This window comes from Gymnoscopelus microlampas (genome assembly GCF_963454915.1).
Source record: "Gymnoscopelus microlampas genome assembly, chromosome: 11".
NCBI classification, from domain to species: Eukaryota; Metazoa; Chordata; class Actinopteri; order Myctophiformes; family Myctophidae; genus Gymnoscopelus; species Gymnoscopelus microlampas.
Window position 1 is genome coordinate 48,687,936 of NC_139948.1, and position 15,100 is coordinate 48,703,035.

At 41.7% G+C, this 15,100-nt stretch overlaps 1 protein-coding gene across 4 annotated transcripts in view; it reads left to right on the forward strand.

The window, feature by feature from the left end:
- Positions 1-15,100, forward strand: part of tbc1d16 (TBC1 domain family, member 16) — a 92,129-nt gene that overhangs the window by 30,966 nt on the left and 46,063 nt on the right. For 2 of the 4 annotated variants that reach the window (XM_084071157.1, XM_084071158.1), the window contains exons 4-5: positions 1,137-1,287; positions 3,065-3,303. In XM_084071157.1, the coding sequence (XP_083927283.1) occupies positions 1,137-1,287; positions 3,065-3,303 (390 nt within the window). The remainder of the gene's footprint in view (positions 1-1,136; positions 1,288-3,064; positions 3,304-15,100) is intronic. The other 2 variants (XM_084071159.1, XM_084071160.1) reach the window with 2 other exon arrangements.

Below are 15,100 nucleotides of genomic sequence, written 5' to 3' on the forward strand. Positions count from 1 at the left end.
AGGGATGCTATGGTTCAAGTGGTTAAAGGATGAGTTCACCCAAAAAAAATACTTATTTTCTATCAATTACACACCCCATGAAGCCTCGATTTCATGGATTTATTTTTGTTTTTGTGGCATTTCTAAGACAATAATTTGATGACCGTGTGTATTTCCGGTAGGAGACTCAAATAATCTACTTTGTGTCTCCTACCGGATACATTAGCCGGTAGGAGACGGGAATCAAATTATTAGCTTAGGAATGCGACAAAAACAAAAAAGAATCCATGGATTCAAGGTTTCATAGGGTGTGCAATTGATAGAAAATAAGTCATTTTTTGGGTGAACTCCTCCTTTAAGATAAAAAAAAAATCATGTCACACAAAGATTTGGCGGACCCCCCTTTTGAAGACCCTTGCTTTAACCTTTTTAACAAAAAAATATATATGTATACCAAAAAATATCACATACCCTACCTTTAACCACTTCATGTTATACTGGGTCCCACAATAGACGGGTTTCCTGTTAGTAAACATGAGAGGAATATGACCGCGCAGAGGAGGGGGAAGCCTATGGGTGCGTTTGGAAATTACGCACCGGAGCACACTCGCCTATTAGTTTGTATTGGCCAGTGCGCTCACTGCCGCTCAGGGCTGTATTTTCGAACGCGCCTTTCACCCGGGCATGCGCAGATTGCGCATTCTGCTCTGTGATGACGTCGCGCGGAAATCCGTCTATAGCATTGTTCAAAACAGCTCCTGGTGAGCTTGTAGGTCGGCTATTTGCCCTGTTTTGGCCATATATATATACAGTATATATATATATATATATATATATATATATATATATATATATATATATATATATATATTTATATATTTATATATATATATATATATATATATTTATATATTTATATATATATATATATATATATATATATATATATATATATATATATATATATATATATATATATATAATTTTTTTTTTACTTTTCGCATAACATAACCAATATATTATTGATTTCTTGATTATTTTGTATAATTGATTACATGGATTAGTGTGATTAACACAGCTAAAATGGAAAGATCAGTGTTGTTCAAGAGCATCTGTCTACTGTCTACCCCCCCCCCCCCACCCTCCCTCTCCCCCAGGCCACACCCCCGCCCCCCCGCCGCCCAGGAGGAAGAGGAGGATGAGGAGAGGAACCTGACCAGCACCGCCACCACCACCGCTGAGGGCCAGCAGCAGCTCCCCCTGGTGGAGGAGGCCGGCATAGAGCCTTCACCCACCCAGCACAACAAGGTTATTATAGTTAAGACGTTTTCTTTTTTTTTATCTGTTTATATTAGTTTTGAAAGCAGTTTTGCTAGTTTATTTTATTGTATACATTTTTAAATGTTTTAACCCATTTAGACCAGGAAATAATCTGTGTCATTTTTAGATTTCTTTGGGCTATTAAAAAATAGCAGATCTACAAGCTCATAGCGCGGCACGAGTGCCATGCTATGAGCTTGTAGATCTGCTATTTTTGAAAAATCGTGAACATTAGTGCAAATCTTTGAATGTGTATATTTTTTTAAGCAAATATTTTTAACTCAGTTACAACTTCTGGGGGTCCCTGGAACAAAATGTTTTGATATGGGGGTCCACGGCCAAATACCTATTTTGGGTGGTCCTTGACATTTTTTTTTTCAAAAAACGTTTAGGATTTAGAAGACATTTGTAGAATACCCCAGAAGCAAAAAATTTGAGTTAAAAATGTTCGCTTTAAAAAGAAAAAATGATATTCAAAGATTTGCACAAAACTTCCAAGATATTTCCCAAAAATAGCAGATATACAAGCTCATAGTGCGGCACCGAGTGCCGCACTATGTCGCTATTTTTGAAGATATTTGACAGTTTTTGACGACTGGGTTTAATACTGGCATTGCTAAAAAAAAATTGCAAGATAAGATTTCATATGCACTCAAAATATCAGGCTTATGTTGGAAATATTTACAAAAAAATAAAACTAAGAGGCATTTTCTATGTTTTGTTAGTTTTATAAACATACAATACCATTTTGGTTAGTTCATTTAGATCAGGGGTGTGATGCAACTTTGATGATGGAAAGGGCCACATATTTCCACACTCACTCCAGAGGGCCACATTGCATAAACTGTCGGGCTGACACTTCTTATCTCTGTATTTTAACTCTCAGACACCTCTTATCTTCACCATTCTATGTCACACAAAAGTAGAAAAAATAGCCGATCTACAAGCTTGTAGATCTGCTATTTTTTTATTGGAATCCTGTTTTTTTTTGTTGCTATTTTTGAATTGGAATCCTGAAAAGGAACATTTTTATTTGATTTCAAATGCATTTAGTTATACCTATGTTAACTTTAACATTGTGGTTTTATATAGTATTAACTCAATTCCTGCCAATCACGCATAAATGCGATCTATTAAATAGCGCACTTGGCCGCCAATCACGCATAAATGCGTTCTATTGAAAAATTAAAAAAATTGAAAAAAAATTGATTTAAAAAAAAAAAAAAAATCAATTTGACCCAAAGACCAAGGAGATATGATTTTTCGAAGATTTAGACTCCCATCCACTTCCTTGTTAACTCAAAACTTAAAAATTCTGTATCTCGGCTCCTGTGTACTTTTTTAATTTCAATCAAAAATCTCTGGCAGACAACAGCAAAAAATCTGAAATGATTCTGGCAGTCATTCAGTTAAAGTGGGTCATGTTTGCATGTTTGGAATTGTAACAGCTGAAATCAATATTATATCAGTATTCCGATATTAACCTGCGGGCCACATTAAGTGAAGGTGGGGGCCCATGTATGATTTAGATAATTTATTTGCAAATCCTAGTTTTTAAAATGTTTTGTCCATTCTACTTTTGGTTTCCATCTGCCATAAAACCTGAATTGTCTGGGATATTCACCGATATTCGCTCCGGTCACACCGTTTCCCAAATCGCAAATTATAGGATGTCATTTTTCAGACGTGAGATTTTTTATTCTGCTTTAAATCCATGCATAATACATGCTTTTTAACTATATATTAATAACCTTTTTGGTGGCAGGACCAGGACCGGGACCAGGACCAGGACCAGGACCAGGCCCAGGCCCCGGCGGTGCCGGCAGCACCAGCGGCGCCGGGGGAAGAGGCGGACGAGGGCTCGTGCGAGCTCTCGGACGAGGTGAGCCGGGACAGCACCATGGGCTCAGACTCTGACACCTTCTCCTCCCCCTTCTGCCTGTCCCCCGTCAGCGAGGCGCTCCAAGAGAGCCAAGGCTCCGTCTTCCTGGACAACGAGAGCAGGTGTGTGTGTGTGTGTGTGTGTGTGTGTGTGTGTGTGTGTGTGTGTGTGTGTGTGTGTGTGTGTGTGTGTGTGTGTGTGTGTGGAATTAGTCAGAATGCTTAAAATGCTGGCAGAAGCTACTTGCCAATAATAGAAAGCTCCTGGCAGACACCTCTTTTATCTCCGTATTTTAACTTTTTTCGTAAATTATGTCATCGTCATTCTATGTCACACAAAAGTAGCAAAATAGCAGATCTACAAGCTCAAAACGTGTCGCAGTGCGACGCGTTTTGAGCTTGTAGATCTTAATAACCTTGTAGAACTTAAATACAAATACATTGGTCATAAAAAAGACAAGAATTGTAATACTAGTCATTACGCTACTAATATAGACTGAAGTAATTAAAGCGGGTCATGTTTGCATGTTTGGAATTGTAAACAGCTGAAATCAATAATAATATATCAGTGTTCTGATATTAACCTGTGGGCCGCATTAAGTGAAGGTGGGGGCCTCATGTGGCCCCCGGGCCACCAGTTGCCCATGTATGATATAGCATAATGTCCCACAAAACCAAAGCCACATGTTCAAGCAATATAGCGATCTAGTTTTTGAATCGGAAAATAACAAAAACGTTTTTGAATCGAGAATCGATTGTTTTGAAAAAATCTGGAAAAATGTGAATCGTGAACCCAATAATCGGAATCGAATCGTGAGATAGCAGAAGATCCACAGCCCTACTCATTGATCAAAAAGGATTGCTTTGAGCCAAGAGTGAGTTCATACAGAGTATTCTTTTTACAAGATGTTGTGGTTGTGGGGAAAAAAATGGATAAGGGCCGTTATGCTGCGTGCCAAGAAGAGGCTATTAAAGATTATGATGATGTCCTCTGTCGAGGAATCCTCCATCAATCAGGACGTTGAGGCAAAACGGAGCCGGAGAGACACTTAATATTTCCAAGATAGAAGTTCATTACATGAGCTCATGGAAGGAGGAGGAGAGCATTAAACCATTGAGACCTGAAGCCGATTCTACATGTCTCCTAAATCCCAACAGTTTTCTGAAAAACTTATGTTTCTATATCTGTGGTGCTCAAACCTTTTCATGTCAAGGACCCCCAAAATTATATGTATTTGGCCGCGGACCCCCATCAAAATATTTTGTTCCAGGGACCCCCAGAAGCAAAGATTTGAGTTAAAAATGTTCGCTTAAAAAATATATGTATTCAAAGATTTGCACACATTTTCAAGATTTTTTCAAAAATAGCAGATCTACAAGCTCGTAGCGCGGCACTCGGTGCCGCGCTATGAGCTTGTATATCTGCTATTTTTGAATAGCCCAAAGTGTGAAATAATGCTTTTTAGCTAAAATCAAAAAATGACACAGTTCCAGGTCTTAATGGGTTAAACGGGCAAATCTCTGAAAGCAGGAATAAGAACATAGTTCTACATAATAAGCAGTGGTGGGAAAAGTACTCAAGTGTTTAGTATCAACGCTGCAATGTAGAAGTACTCAATTCAAAATTTACTTGAGTAAAAGTACAAAGGTATGGGTATCGAAATGTACTGAAAGTACCAAAAGTAAAAGTACTAAAATGTTTGAAAATAGCCGATCTACAAGCTCACAACGCGTCGCGATGCGACGCGTTGTGAGCTTGTAAATTGGCTATTTTCAAATAGCCTATTCACCTGTTTCCTAGGCTGTGTGTTTTCCACTTCCTGTCGATTTGATCCAATGAAATCCAATGAAACTGGTCAGATGACCAATGATATCCAATGAAATCGACAGGAAGTGGAAAACACAGCCTAGGAAACAGGTCGGTGAATATAAAAAAAACAGGGCTAAAGTGGTTAATGTATGTTTTATAATGTAATCATTTATCACTACTTTACTCATGTTCATTTAATTATGGGAAGCCCAATCTGGGAACCCATCGTAAAAAAAAAAAAGGAAGAACCGCACCCCTGGCGTTTTTCACTTTTGCATTTGACTCTGGGGGGAGTGATTCAATAGACCGACGATGACTGGAAACCGGCGTTTGGTCTCTACCCTCAGCCCTCCGCTTCCGGTGGTGCGCCCATGTTTTCATTCCCACTAACAATATTTCTCCACGGAACACTTAACACCATTTCTCCCAGAGAACATGGATGGTTTTGGTTATAAGCCCACTTGTTTCTATGATGAAAGAGCAAGTTAAAATGTTACTAACTTTCCGTGGGTTTTGTCGGCTCCGAGGACGCTATTGTTAAATGAGTTTGGGTTTGTTTCCAGTGGGAAGCGAACGCGCAGATGTAAATCCCGCCCACTACATTTGATTGGGTAAACTAGAAGGCCAACGCTCACACGTTCTGAACGGGGCTCCCGAACAGATTCGGTAGCGCAGCTCTCAATCTGTTCTTGAGAGATTAGCCGTGATCCACCAGTCATCTCAAGTTCATTTAATTATGGGAGGCCAAATGCAGCCCTACTGTAGGTTCATGTGCGAAAACCACACTTATATGTGGGTTCTCTCTCCTGTCACATGAGGGACAGACAGACATCTCTGGTTCCTGGCCTGCAGCAAAGGAGTGTTATTACTTGACGCAGCAATCAGTGTTGCCAGATTCTGCCAGAGAGATAAGCAACCAGGAAACTAGGAAAACAAGCACAAAAGAAGCAACCATAGGCTACATGAGCACGTTAAACCCATTATACTGTATACATCGGCTATTTGAAAATAGCAGATCTACAAGCTCACAACGGCTTGTAGATCTGCTATTTAAAAAAACAAAATCTTTAAATATAATGTGCACAAATCTGGTACTGTGCTCCCTGGCAGGCTGCCACAAAACATTTTCAGATGGGTGGTATAGGGACAAATACATATTGATTTGGGGCTCCTCGACATAAAAATATTTGAGAACCACAGATTTAAATGATAATTAAAACATTTGGAAGCAAGCCCAATATTTACGAGCAACTTTACAGGACAAGAAGCCCAAAGTCGCTTATAATAATTGGACATGGCAACACTGCCCACTCGTCATTACCTCAGATAAGGATATTAAATTGCTGCCCCCCTCCCCCCCCCACACCCACTCGATGGCTTTACAGCGCCGGTCCACAGCTTTTAATTCCCACCTTTATAACCCTTGTAAGAGTTGCTGTTAATCCACAGATGTGTGTTTCTCACACTGTCTTCATGCTTTCAAAAAGACTGCATGCAGTTGACATCAGCCACCACATGAGGGAGCCAAAGAGAAGTGAATTGCTGCCAGAGGGCGACGTGTGTGTGTGTGTGTGTGTGTGTGTGTGTGTGTGTGTGTGTGTGTGTGTGTGTGTGTGTGTGTGTGTGTGTGTGTGTGTGTGTGTGTGTGTGTGTGTGTGTGTGTGTGTGTGTGTGTGTGTCAGCCAGTGGTGTAAAGTAACTAAGTACATTTACTCAAGTACTTTACTTAAGTACAATTTTGAGGTATTTTTTTCCGGGGACCCCCAGGGGTCCTTGAGGGAGTTCCAGGGGGTCCCCAGCTAAATGATAGATAGTTAAGAACTAAATGCACCCTTATGGGTCTGTAACTCTGAGAGTGTACAAATGGAACCAAATTTGGTTCCATTTGTACACTCTCAGAGTTGCATTAACATTGATTTTACAATATCAATTGGGGTCCCAGAGATAGAAATGCTATTGAATGGGGGTCCGTAGCCCTTATGCATGTCAAACTGGGGGTCCTTTTAAAATTAAATTAAAATGGTTGAAAATCACTGCTAGAGCCGTAAAACAAATCTTCTCTTATGGGGGTCCCTGGCATATCTTTTGAAATGTGGGGTCCACGGGCTAATAAGTATCAATTTGGGGGTCCTTGACATGGATAAAGTTTGAGAACCACTGATATTATATGATACGCAGCAGATGGCCTCATCCACCCCGGAGGGCATTTTGTTTTTCTAACAGCCCCGTTCCGCCGCCACTGTCCCGGTATAGGGCATCGAACCGGCAACCCATGGGCGCTACAGTAGCTGCCAAATATTCGAATATAATTTCTGAGGAAAGTTAACAGCCCTAATAGGCTTTGTACATCTGCTATTTTTGGAAAAAATCTGTAAAGTTGTGAGAACTATACTGATTCAGAAGGCATTTGTAGAGTCGGCTTCGGATCTTAACCCTTTAAGACCCAGGGGGAACACATCTGTGTCATTTTTAGATTTCTTGGGGCTATTCAAAAAATAGCAGATCTACAAGCTCATAGCGCGGCACTCGGTGCCGCGCTATGAGCTTGTAGATCTGCTATTTTTGAAAAATCGTGAAAATGTGTGCAAGTCTTTTAAATATATATATTTTTTTCAAAGCGAACATTTGTAACTCAAATCTTTGCTGCTGGGAGATTCTAAAAAACGTATATATTTTTTTACTTATGTCGCTGTAATCAGTGATTTTTTCACGTCAAGGACCACCCACAATGATATGTATTCGGCCGCGGACCCCCCCCACCCCCCATCTCAAAATATTTTGTTCCAGGCCCCCCCCCCCCCCCATAGAAGCAAAGATTTGCGTTACAAATGTTCGTTTAAAAAAAAAAACAATATTTTCAAATATTTGCACAAACTTTCAGGATAAAAAAAAAAAAGCAGATCTACAAGCTCTGTTAGCACTACGATCTTGTAGATGAATAGCCAAAGAAATCAAAAAAATGACAGAGATGCGTTCCCGGATTGAAGGGGTTAATGGGCTAATCAAGGGAGCCATCTGGAGCGCCACGGTGTTGCTTTCCTGACCTCACGGCCGTTTGACTTTACGAGTCCCTCCTAGGTCGTTTACGCACACACACACACACACACACACACACACACACACACACACACACACACACACACACACACACACACACACACACACACACACACACACAGTCACACACACACACACACACACACACACACACACATACACTCTCTCTCTCTCTCTCTGGGCAGCGTTTCAGGCCAAATAGCTGCGTGTGTGTGTGTGTGTGTGTGTGTGACCCAGTGTGTGTTTAAGTTCTTTTAAACACTCTAAGAGCCAAGCTCTCTGTAAGTGCAGTCAGTATGTGACTTGGCAACCTCTCTCTCTCTCTCTCGTTCCCTCATCGTTAAGCCTAACTTATACTCCGTCCTGAACGACCACGTTGCTCTCAGAGAATAACCGCCTCTCGTTTGAAAAAAAAAAAAGACACACTCAAAGTGCTCCTCGCCAGCCGCCGTGGCGTCGGGGATGCATGGTCCTCTACAGCAAGGCTTCTCAAAGTGGGTGCCGCGGCCCTCTGGGGTGCCTTGACGCAAGTCCAGGGGTAATCTGAGTTCCCAGAAGTTATCGCCAGCTCTGGCGAGGAACTTCTGGGCCAGAGCCCTGGTATTTGTGGGCGGGATGTACCTTACGCTCTGAATCTGAGCGGACACGCCTCTTACCGGTCTGAGAGCTGTGCAACTCGTCTAAAAAGTCCGACGAGAGGCAAACAGCAGTACACAACAATGGCGGCCGAAATTTCTCAAGGGGAAATTGCTTCCTGTCGATCCTATTTAGATGCAACACCCACTGCATGTGGATCCCGCCCCCTTTTCTTCATTGGCTGTTGATTTGAATCACAACGCAGTGGCCGCGCCCCTGCTGTCCAAGCTCCGACGCTAACCCTCCCAGACTAGTCCAGGGGTGCCTCAGAATACTTTGATAACAGAATGAATTCATCAATGTCACTTCAGTTTAGCCACTTAGACCCATATATATGTTACAGGTAGATTGGCATTCCAGGTAAATTGGAAAAGAAGTGCTTGTTTTCATCGCCCGTCCGCCCCCCCCAGGCAATTCTGTAGAACCAACGCTAGCGGGCAATAAAAGCCAGACATGAGTCCCACACCACACACGCACGCATGCACACGCGCACAAACGAGCATGCACACACGCATGCGCGCACACACACACACACACACACACACACACACACACGCGAAGCACAAGGGGGCGAGCCTGAGGGGGCGGGGGCGGGCTGGCGGGCTATGTTAGTGCAGCGAGTGGCAGTTGGGGCAAACCACAGAGGGGCAAACGCAGTCCCCACAACATCATTTACGATTCTGTGCCTATCGGTACATAACTCGGGCGGCGCTCAGTCGACTAGCAGACCATCGGCCGGTCGGCGCGGGCACTCGCGCCTGGAGGCGCTCGGGTGCGCCTCCTTGGCCTCAAGGTCTGCTGAGTCGGCGCGCCTCCGTCATGGTCCAAAACTATACTTTATCGGTGAAAAAAAGTAGTCCGCGGTTGTTTGAAAAAGTAATGTCCCAAGCGGGAGTCAAACCCAGACTCCCAGTGATAGTGGATGGGGAGTCTAATGATTATCGAAGTGCGCCACTGAGGCCGGTATGTATGTATATTCATGTTGTCGTAGTCGTCGTCCTCGCATCGCAGCCCCGCACCGAGCACTAAAAACAAGCGCTCCACTTCCAATCTACCTGGAATGCCAATCTACCTGTGACATATATACTTAGTAAAACGGACCTTAGTTAAACTAACTCATGATACAATTTCTCTTTCATAACAGATAGGCTACATGTAATCCCCTACAAAAAAAAAAAAAAAAAAAAACGTTTTAGTCATTCAGTCCGACTTAGGCTGCCCCTCCAAGGACCCCTGGGGGTCCTCAGACCCCACTTTTAGAACCAATGCCTTGTAACACCCCTGAGAGAGAAAGAGAGAGAGAGACAGAGAGAGGGAGAGATAGAAGCCACCCTCTCTTGAGTATTTTTAACGAGTCTCTTTAAAACAAGTTTACAATGATATATAACAAACCACTGTCGCTTGTGTGAAGGACTTGAACCTCATAATATCACACGGCCCGTGCAGAAGAGGTCTTGTAGAAGAATCTTATTGCCGTTTATGTTACTTCTATGATGTCTTCCCTTGGTTGATATTTGAGCTCACAAACACCCGGAAGCTGAGCTTGTGGGCTCCTGGGAGTGTTTATTTGAGAGGGTTTTTCTTTTTTCTTTTCTTTTTTTTACATCTAAATACATTTGTTTTGGTTGTATACGGCTTTCACCATTACAAATTTAAGTTGACGATTAACACATTGAGTGCCAATCACGTAGAGCTATGCAAAGTGGTGGTTTTTTCTTTAAAAAAAAAAAAAAAAAAAATCACATTGCTCCTTTTTTCAATTTTCGATACGGCACATTTCATTGTAGCACCACCGGAAACGGAATTATTCGGGATCCGGTTTTGCCGATCCCGTTGGCCTCCGTTCTAATGATGAAACTGAAACGCCATTTTCTCTTTGTAGTTTTTCTCCTCGCTGATCACTGTTTAACAAACCGTTCTAACTACAACATGGCGGCTCCGTTTCGCACGTGGTTTTCACTGGTCGAACCAGGCAGATCTCTGCGATGTTTACAAACAGTTTAGAGCTCAATCTTAAGGATTTTAACGAGGTCTATGGCGACATGAAAAAAACAAAAAAACAACAATAAAACGCTGGCACTGGTAAGTGCATTATGAGATTAACCTCTGGCATGGAATGTGTTAATTGCCACACAAATAATTGCACATCGTGGCAGATATGCGAAAATAAATTTAATATACATATAGAAATTACTGACCCGTTTAACACCAGAGGTTTTTTCAAACGGTTTACGCTGATCTGTTTAGAGCTGCAGAAGCCTCCACGAGGCAAACACTATTGCAAACACGAGAATTCTCGTTTATGGCAATCAATGTGTTAATAATTTCATACTTTCCAAAACAAATGTAAATATAAAGAAACAAATAAGTTAAAGCTCTATATTATGTATTTCTATAGAGTGTTTGGTCAGTAACAGAGGTCTCTCCCCGTCTCTCCATCTCTTTCATAAACAAAACAATAATAAATCAGGTGGGTCACCAATTTCCTCCAATCAGGAGAGACAACATTTTAGCCGTTTATCAGTTTATCAGCTTCAATGTTTTAAGTGCTCCAATAAAAAATAATATACTTGTTTATTCTGTAGGCTCTATGAGTTGTCTGTTCTCTCTCTCCTGATTAGATCAAATTGGTATCCTGAGCTGAAGATTTATGTTCTGTTTACTAAAGAGCTGGAAAGACCCCTGTTACTGAACAAACACTCTATTCACCTGTTTCCTTTTTGATGTGTGTTTTCCACTTCCAATGATATCCAATGAAATCGACAGGAAGTGGAAAACTCACAGTCTAGGAAACGGGTGAATATAGTAATGTTTAGTAAGTAGTACGGAAGGGAGGCAGCCTTGGGAACCCACTGCTCCAGAGCCATGTGGCCCTTATAGGTCAGGAGCCTAAAGTATCTCCTGTTTCTGTAGCGTGAGGCAGCTTGATGTGCAACAGTGGTTTCTCAACCAGTGGTCCTTGAGGAGGTTCCAGGTGGTCCCCAGCTAAATGATGGAGAGTTGGCAACCAAATGGACCCTTATAGATCTTTAACTCTTGAGAGCGTAAAATGAAACCAAATGGACCCTTATAGATCTTTAACTCTAGAGAGTGTAAAATGAAACCAAATGGACCCTTATAGATCTTTAACTCTAGAGCGCGTAAAATGAAACCAAATGGACCCTTATCTTTAACTCTTGAGAGCGTAAAATGAAACCAAATGGACCCTTATAGATCTTTAAACTCTTGAGAGCGTAAAATGAAACCAAATGGACCCTTATAGATCTTTAACTCTAGAGAGCGTAAAATGAAACCAAATGGACCCTTATCTTTAACTCTTGAGAGCGTAAAATGAAACCAAATGGACCCTTATAGATTTTTAACTATTGAGAGCGTAAAATGAAACCAAATGGACCCGTAAGGGTCCATTTGGTTTCATTTTACCCTCTCAATAGTTAAGGGGATATTACACTTTCAAACTAATTTTGGGTCATTTTATCTTCTACTCATGCTTTTGGGAGCACCCTGGACAGTTCTTAAGTTGCTTGATTCAGTGTTTAGATATTTGATATTAATTTTATCAGACACGCCCCCTTCCCATACAAACCCATTGTAACTTCAAACTCCATTTTAACCATGTTAGATTCATCGGAAACACTCGTCCTTTTTTTCTGGTGACTGATGTTGTCCTTCTAATACGCGAGGAGACCGTGGAATGGAATTTTATTCAAAAGACTGAACTAAAGCAAAATTTGCTGTCAAAATCAACACTAGTCCCTCTGTATAGGGCAGTTGCGGCCACTTCCTGGTTCCACTGCAAAATACTCAATGCATTTTTCCCATTGACATTTCCAAAAATATTTATATCAATTATTTTAAGCCTAGAATCAAGCCATCCAGGGTCCTGGTGAATCATGACCATAAAACGTTTGATTCTGTGAAAAAAACGTTTTTGAAAACGGCAAAACAAAGGGTATTTATTAAATATAGTATATCATATCATATAATTAAATATAAAATAAAAACAATCACAGAAAAAAATGTTTAATGGTCATGATTCACCAGGACCCTGGATGGCTTGATTCTAGGCTTAAATGAATTGATATAAATATTTTTGGAAATGTCAATGGGAAAAATGCATTGAGTATTTTGGAGTAGAACCAGGAAGTGGCCGCAACTGCTATGCCCTATAGCGTTGGTTCTCAAAGTGGGGTCCGGGGACCCCCAGGGGTACTTGAGGGAGTTCCAGGGGGTCCCCAGCTAAATGATGGACAGGAACCAAATGGACCCTTATGGTTCTGTAACTCTGAGAGTGTACAAATGGAACCAAATGGACCCTAACGGGTCCATTTGGTTCCATTTGTACACTCTCAGAGTTAGATTAACATTGATTTTACAATATGAATTGGGGTCCCAGAGATATAAATGCCATTAAATGGGGGTCCGTAGCCCTAATGCATGTCAAACTGGGGGGTCCTTGAAATTAAAATGGTTGAGAATCACTGCTATAGAGCCGTAAAAATCTTCTCTTATGGGGGGGTCCCTGGCATATCTATTCAAATGGGGGTCCGCGGGCTAATAAGTGTCAATTTGGGGGTCCTTGACATGAAAAAGTTTGAGAACCACTGCCCTATAGCCACCAACCAGTTCCTGGTTCTTCTCAGGGTGGCAACAACAGCTCCATGCCCCCCCGGGGAGGAGTGTTGTTGAGCGGTAGAGCTCTGGGCAGCTCCGTCTCAACACCCAGGCCTGGAGGGACGCCCTGTTTACTCCATGAAAACAGCTTGTTTTTCCATAACCTACACTTTGTCAGTGGTGGGTGAAAAAAGTACTCAAATGTTTTACTTAAGTAAAAGTATCAATACTGTAATTTAAGAAGCACTCTGTTACAAGTAAAAAGTCCGGAATTCAAAATATACTTGAGTAATAGTGTAAAAGTATTGGTATCAAAATGTACTTAAAGTACCAAAAGTAGAATGTACTGGTTATGCAGAATGTCTCATTTCACAGGTTTTCAAATGTATAAATAAAATGTATAAATGTCTTTTGAAAATAGCAGATCTGCAAGCTCACAATGCGTTGCGAACGCATTGTGAGCTTGTAGATCGTACGTATGAACGTACCTATGTGTACTTGCATTAACACATTCCATGCCAGAGGTTAATCTCATAATGTACTTACCAGTGCCAGCGTTTTATTGTTTTTTAGTTTTTTTCGTGTCGCCATAGACCTCGTTAAAATCCTTAAGATTGAGCTCTATACTGTTTGTAAACATAGCGGAGCCTGCTTCGACCAGTGAAAACCACGTGCAAAACGGAGCCGCCATGTTGTAGTTAGAACGGTTTATGTTAAACAGTGATCAGCGAGGAGAAAAACTACAAAGAGAAAATGGCGTTTCAGTTTCGTCATTAGAACGGAGGCCGACGGGATCGGCAAAACCGGATCCCGGATAATTCCGTTTCCGGTGGTGCTACAATGAAATGTGCCGTATCGAAAATTGGAAAAAAAAAAAACGAAAAAAAGAAAAAAACACCACTTCGCGTAGGTCTACGCGACTGGCATGTGGCGGCTTTAAATAGGTTCGCGTAGCTCTACGCGATTGGCAGTCAATGTGTTAATACATTGTGTGCCAAAAACGGTCCGGACCGTTTTTGAGAAGCTATGCGTTATGTGCCATAAACGGTCCGGACCGTTTTTGGCCCATTTTTTTTTTAAATATATTTTTCCCACGTGGGGGGCTCTAACGAAACTTTGGGATCATCCAAGGAGTCTCTAAGAAGGAGAGGCCGGATGTGGATCCATGTAAAAAAAATGCTTCCGGTTGTCCGCTCTAATGTTAACTCCTTGACTAAAAGCTTAATATCTCCTATCTCTTTTTAACGTGGTGGAAGTGAGCCGTTTTCGATCGGCGATCACTCTGCAATGGAGGATCGCGTTAGAAATATTATTGTTCCAGGCGTTAGTCGGGACCCTCCGCCGTCTCGCACGCAGGCTTTGTTTTACATGCGCTCCTCGTCGGGGCTTCTACAGCACGAAACATATCAACGTAAGTGGATGGAAGATATGCTGGCACTAGATATACCCTATTTTAATAAACCTCTGGCACACGGTGTGTTAATACAAATCTAAACAAAACATGTAAAATCTTGTTTGAAAACAAAAACAGACCTGCCTAATGATGATGTCACTGGTAGGCGGGTTTTCTGAAGTGTCCACAGCCCTTCTATGAGACACAGAGCGAGTAGAAAAAAATGGTAACATTTTATCATTAGTGAGGACCAATTATATGAAGATAGGTCGAAAATGGGTGAAGTCGTCCTTTAATTAACTGCTTAACTGGGGTTGAGTACTTCGTGTCCACCACTGCCCTGTGGTGTGTGTGTGTGTGTGTGTGTGTGTGTGCGCGCGTGCGTGTGCACGTTTGCGTGTGCGTGCAGT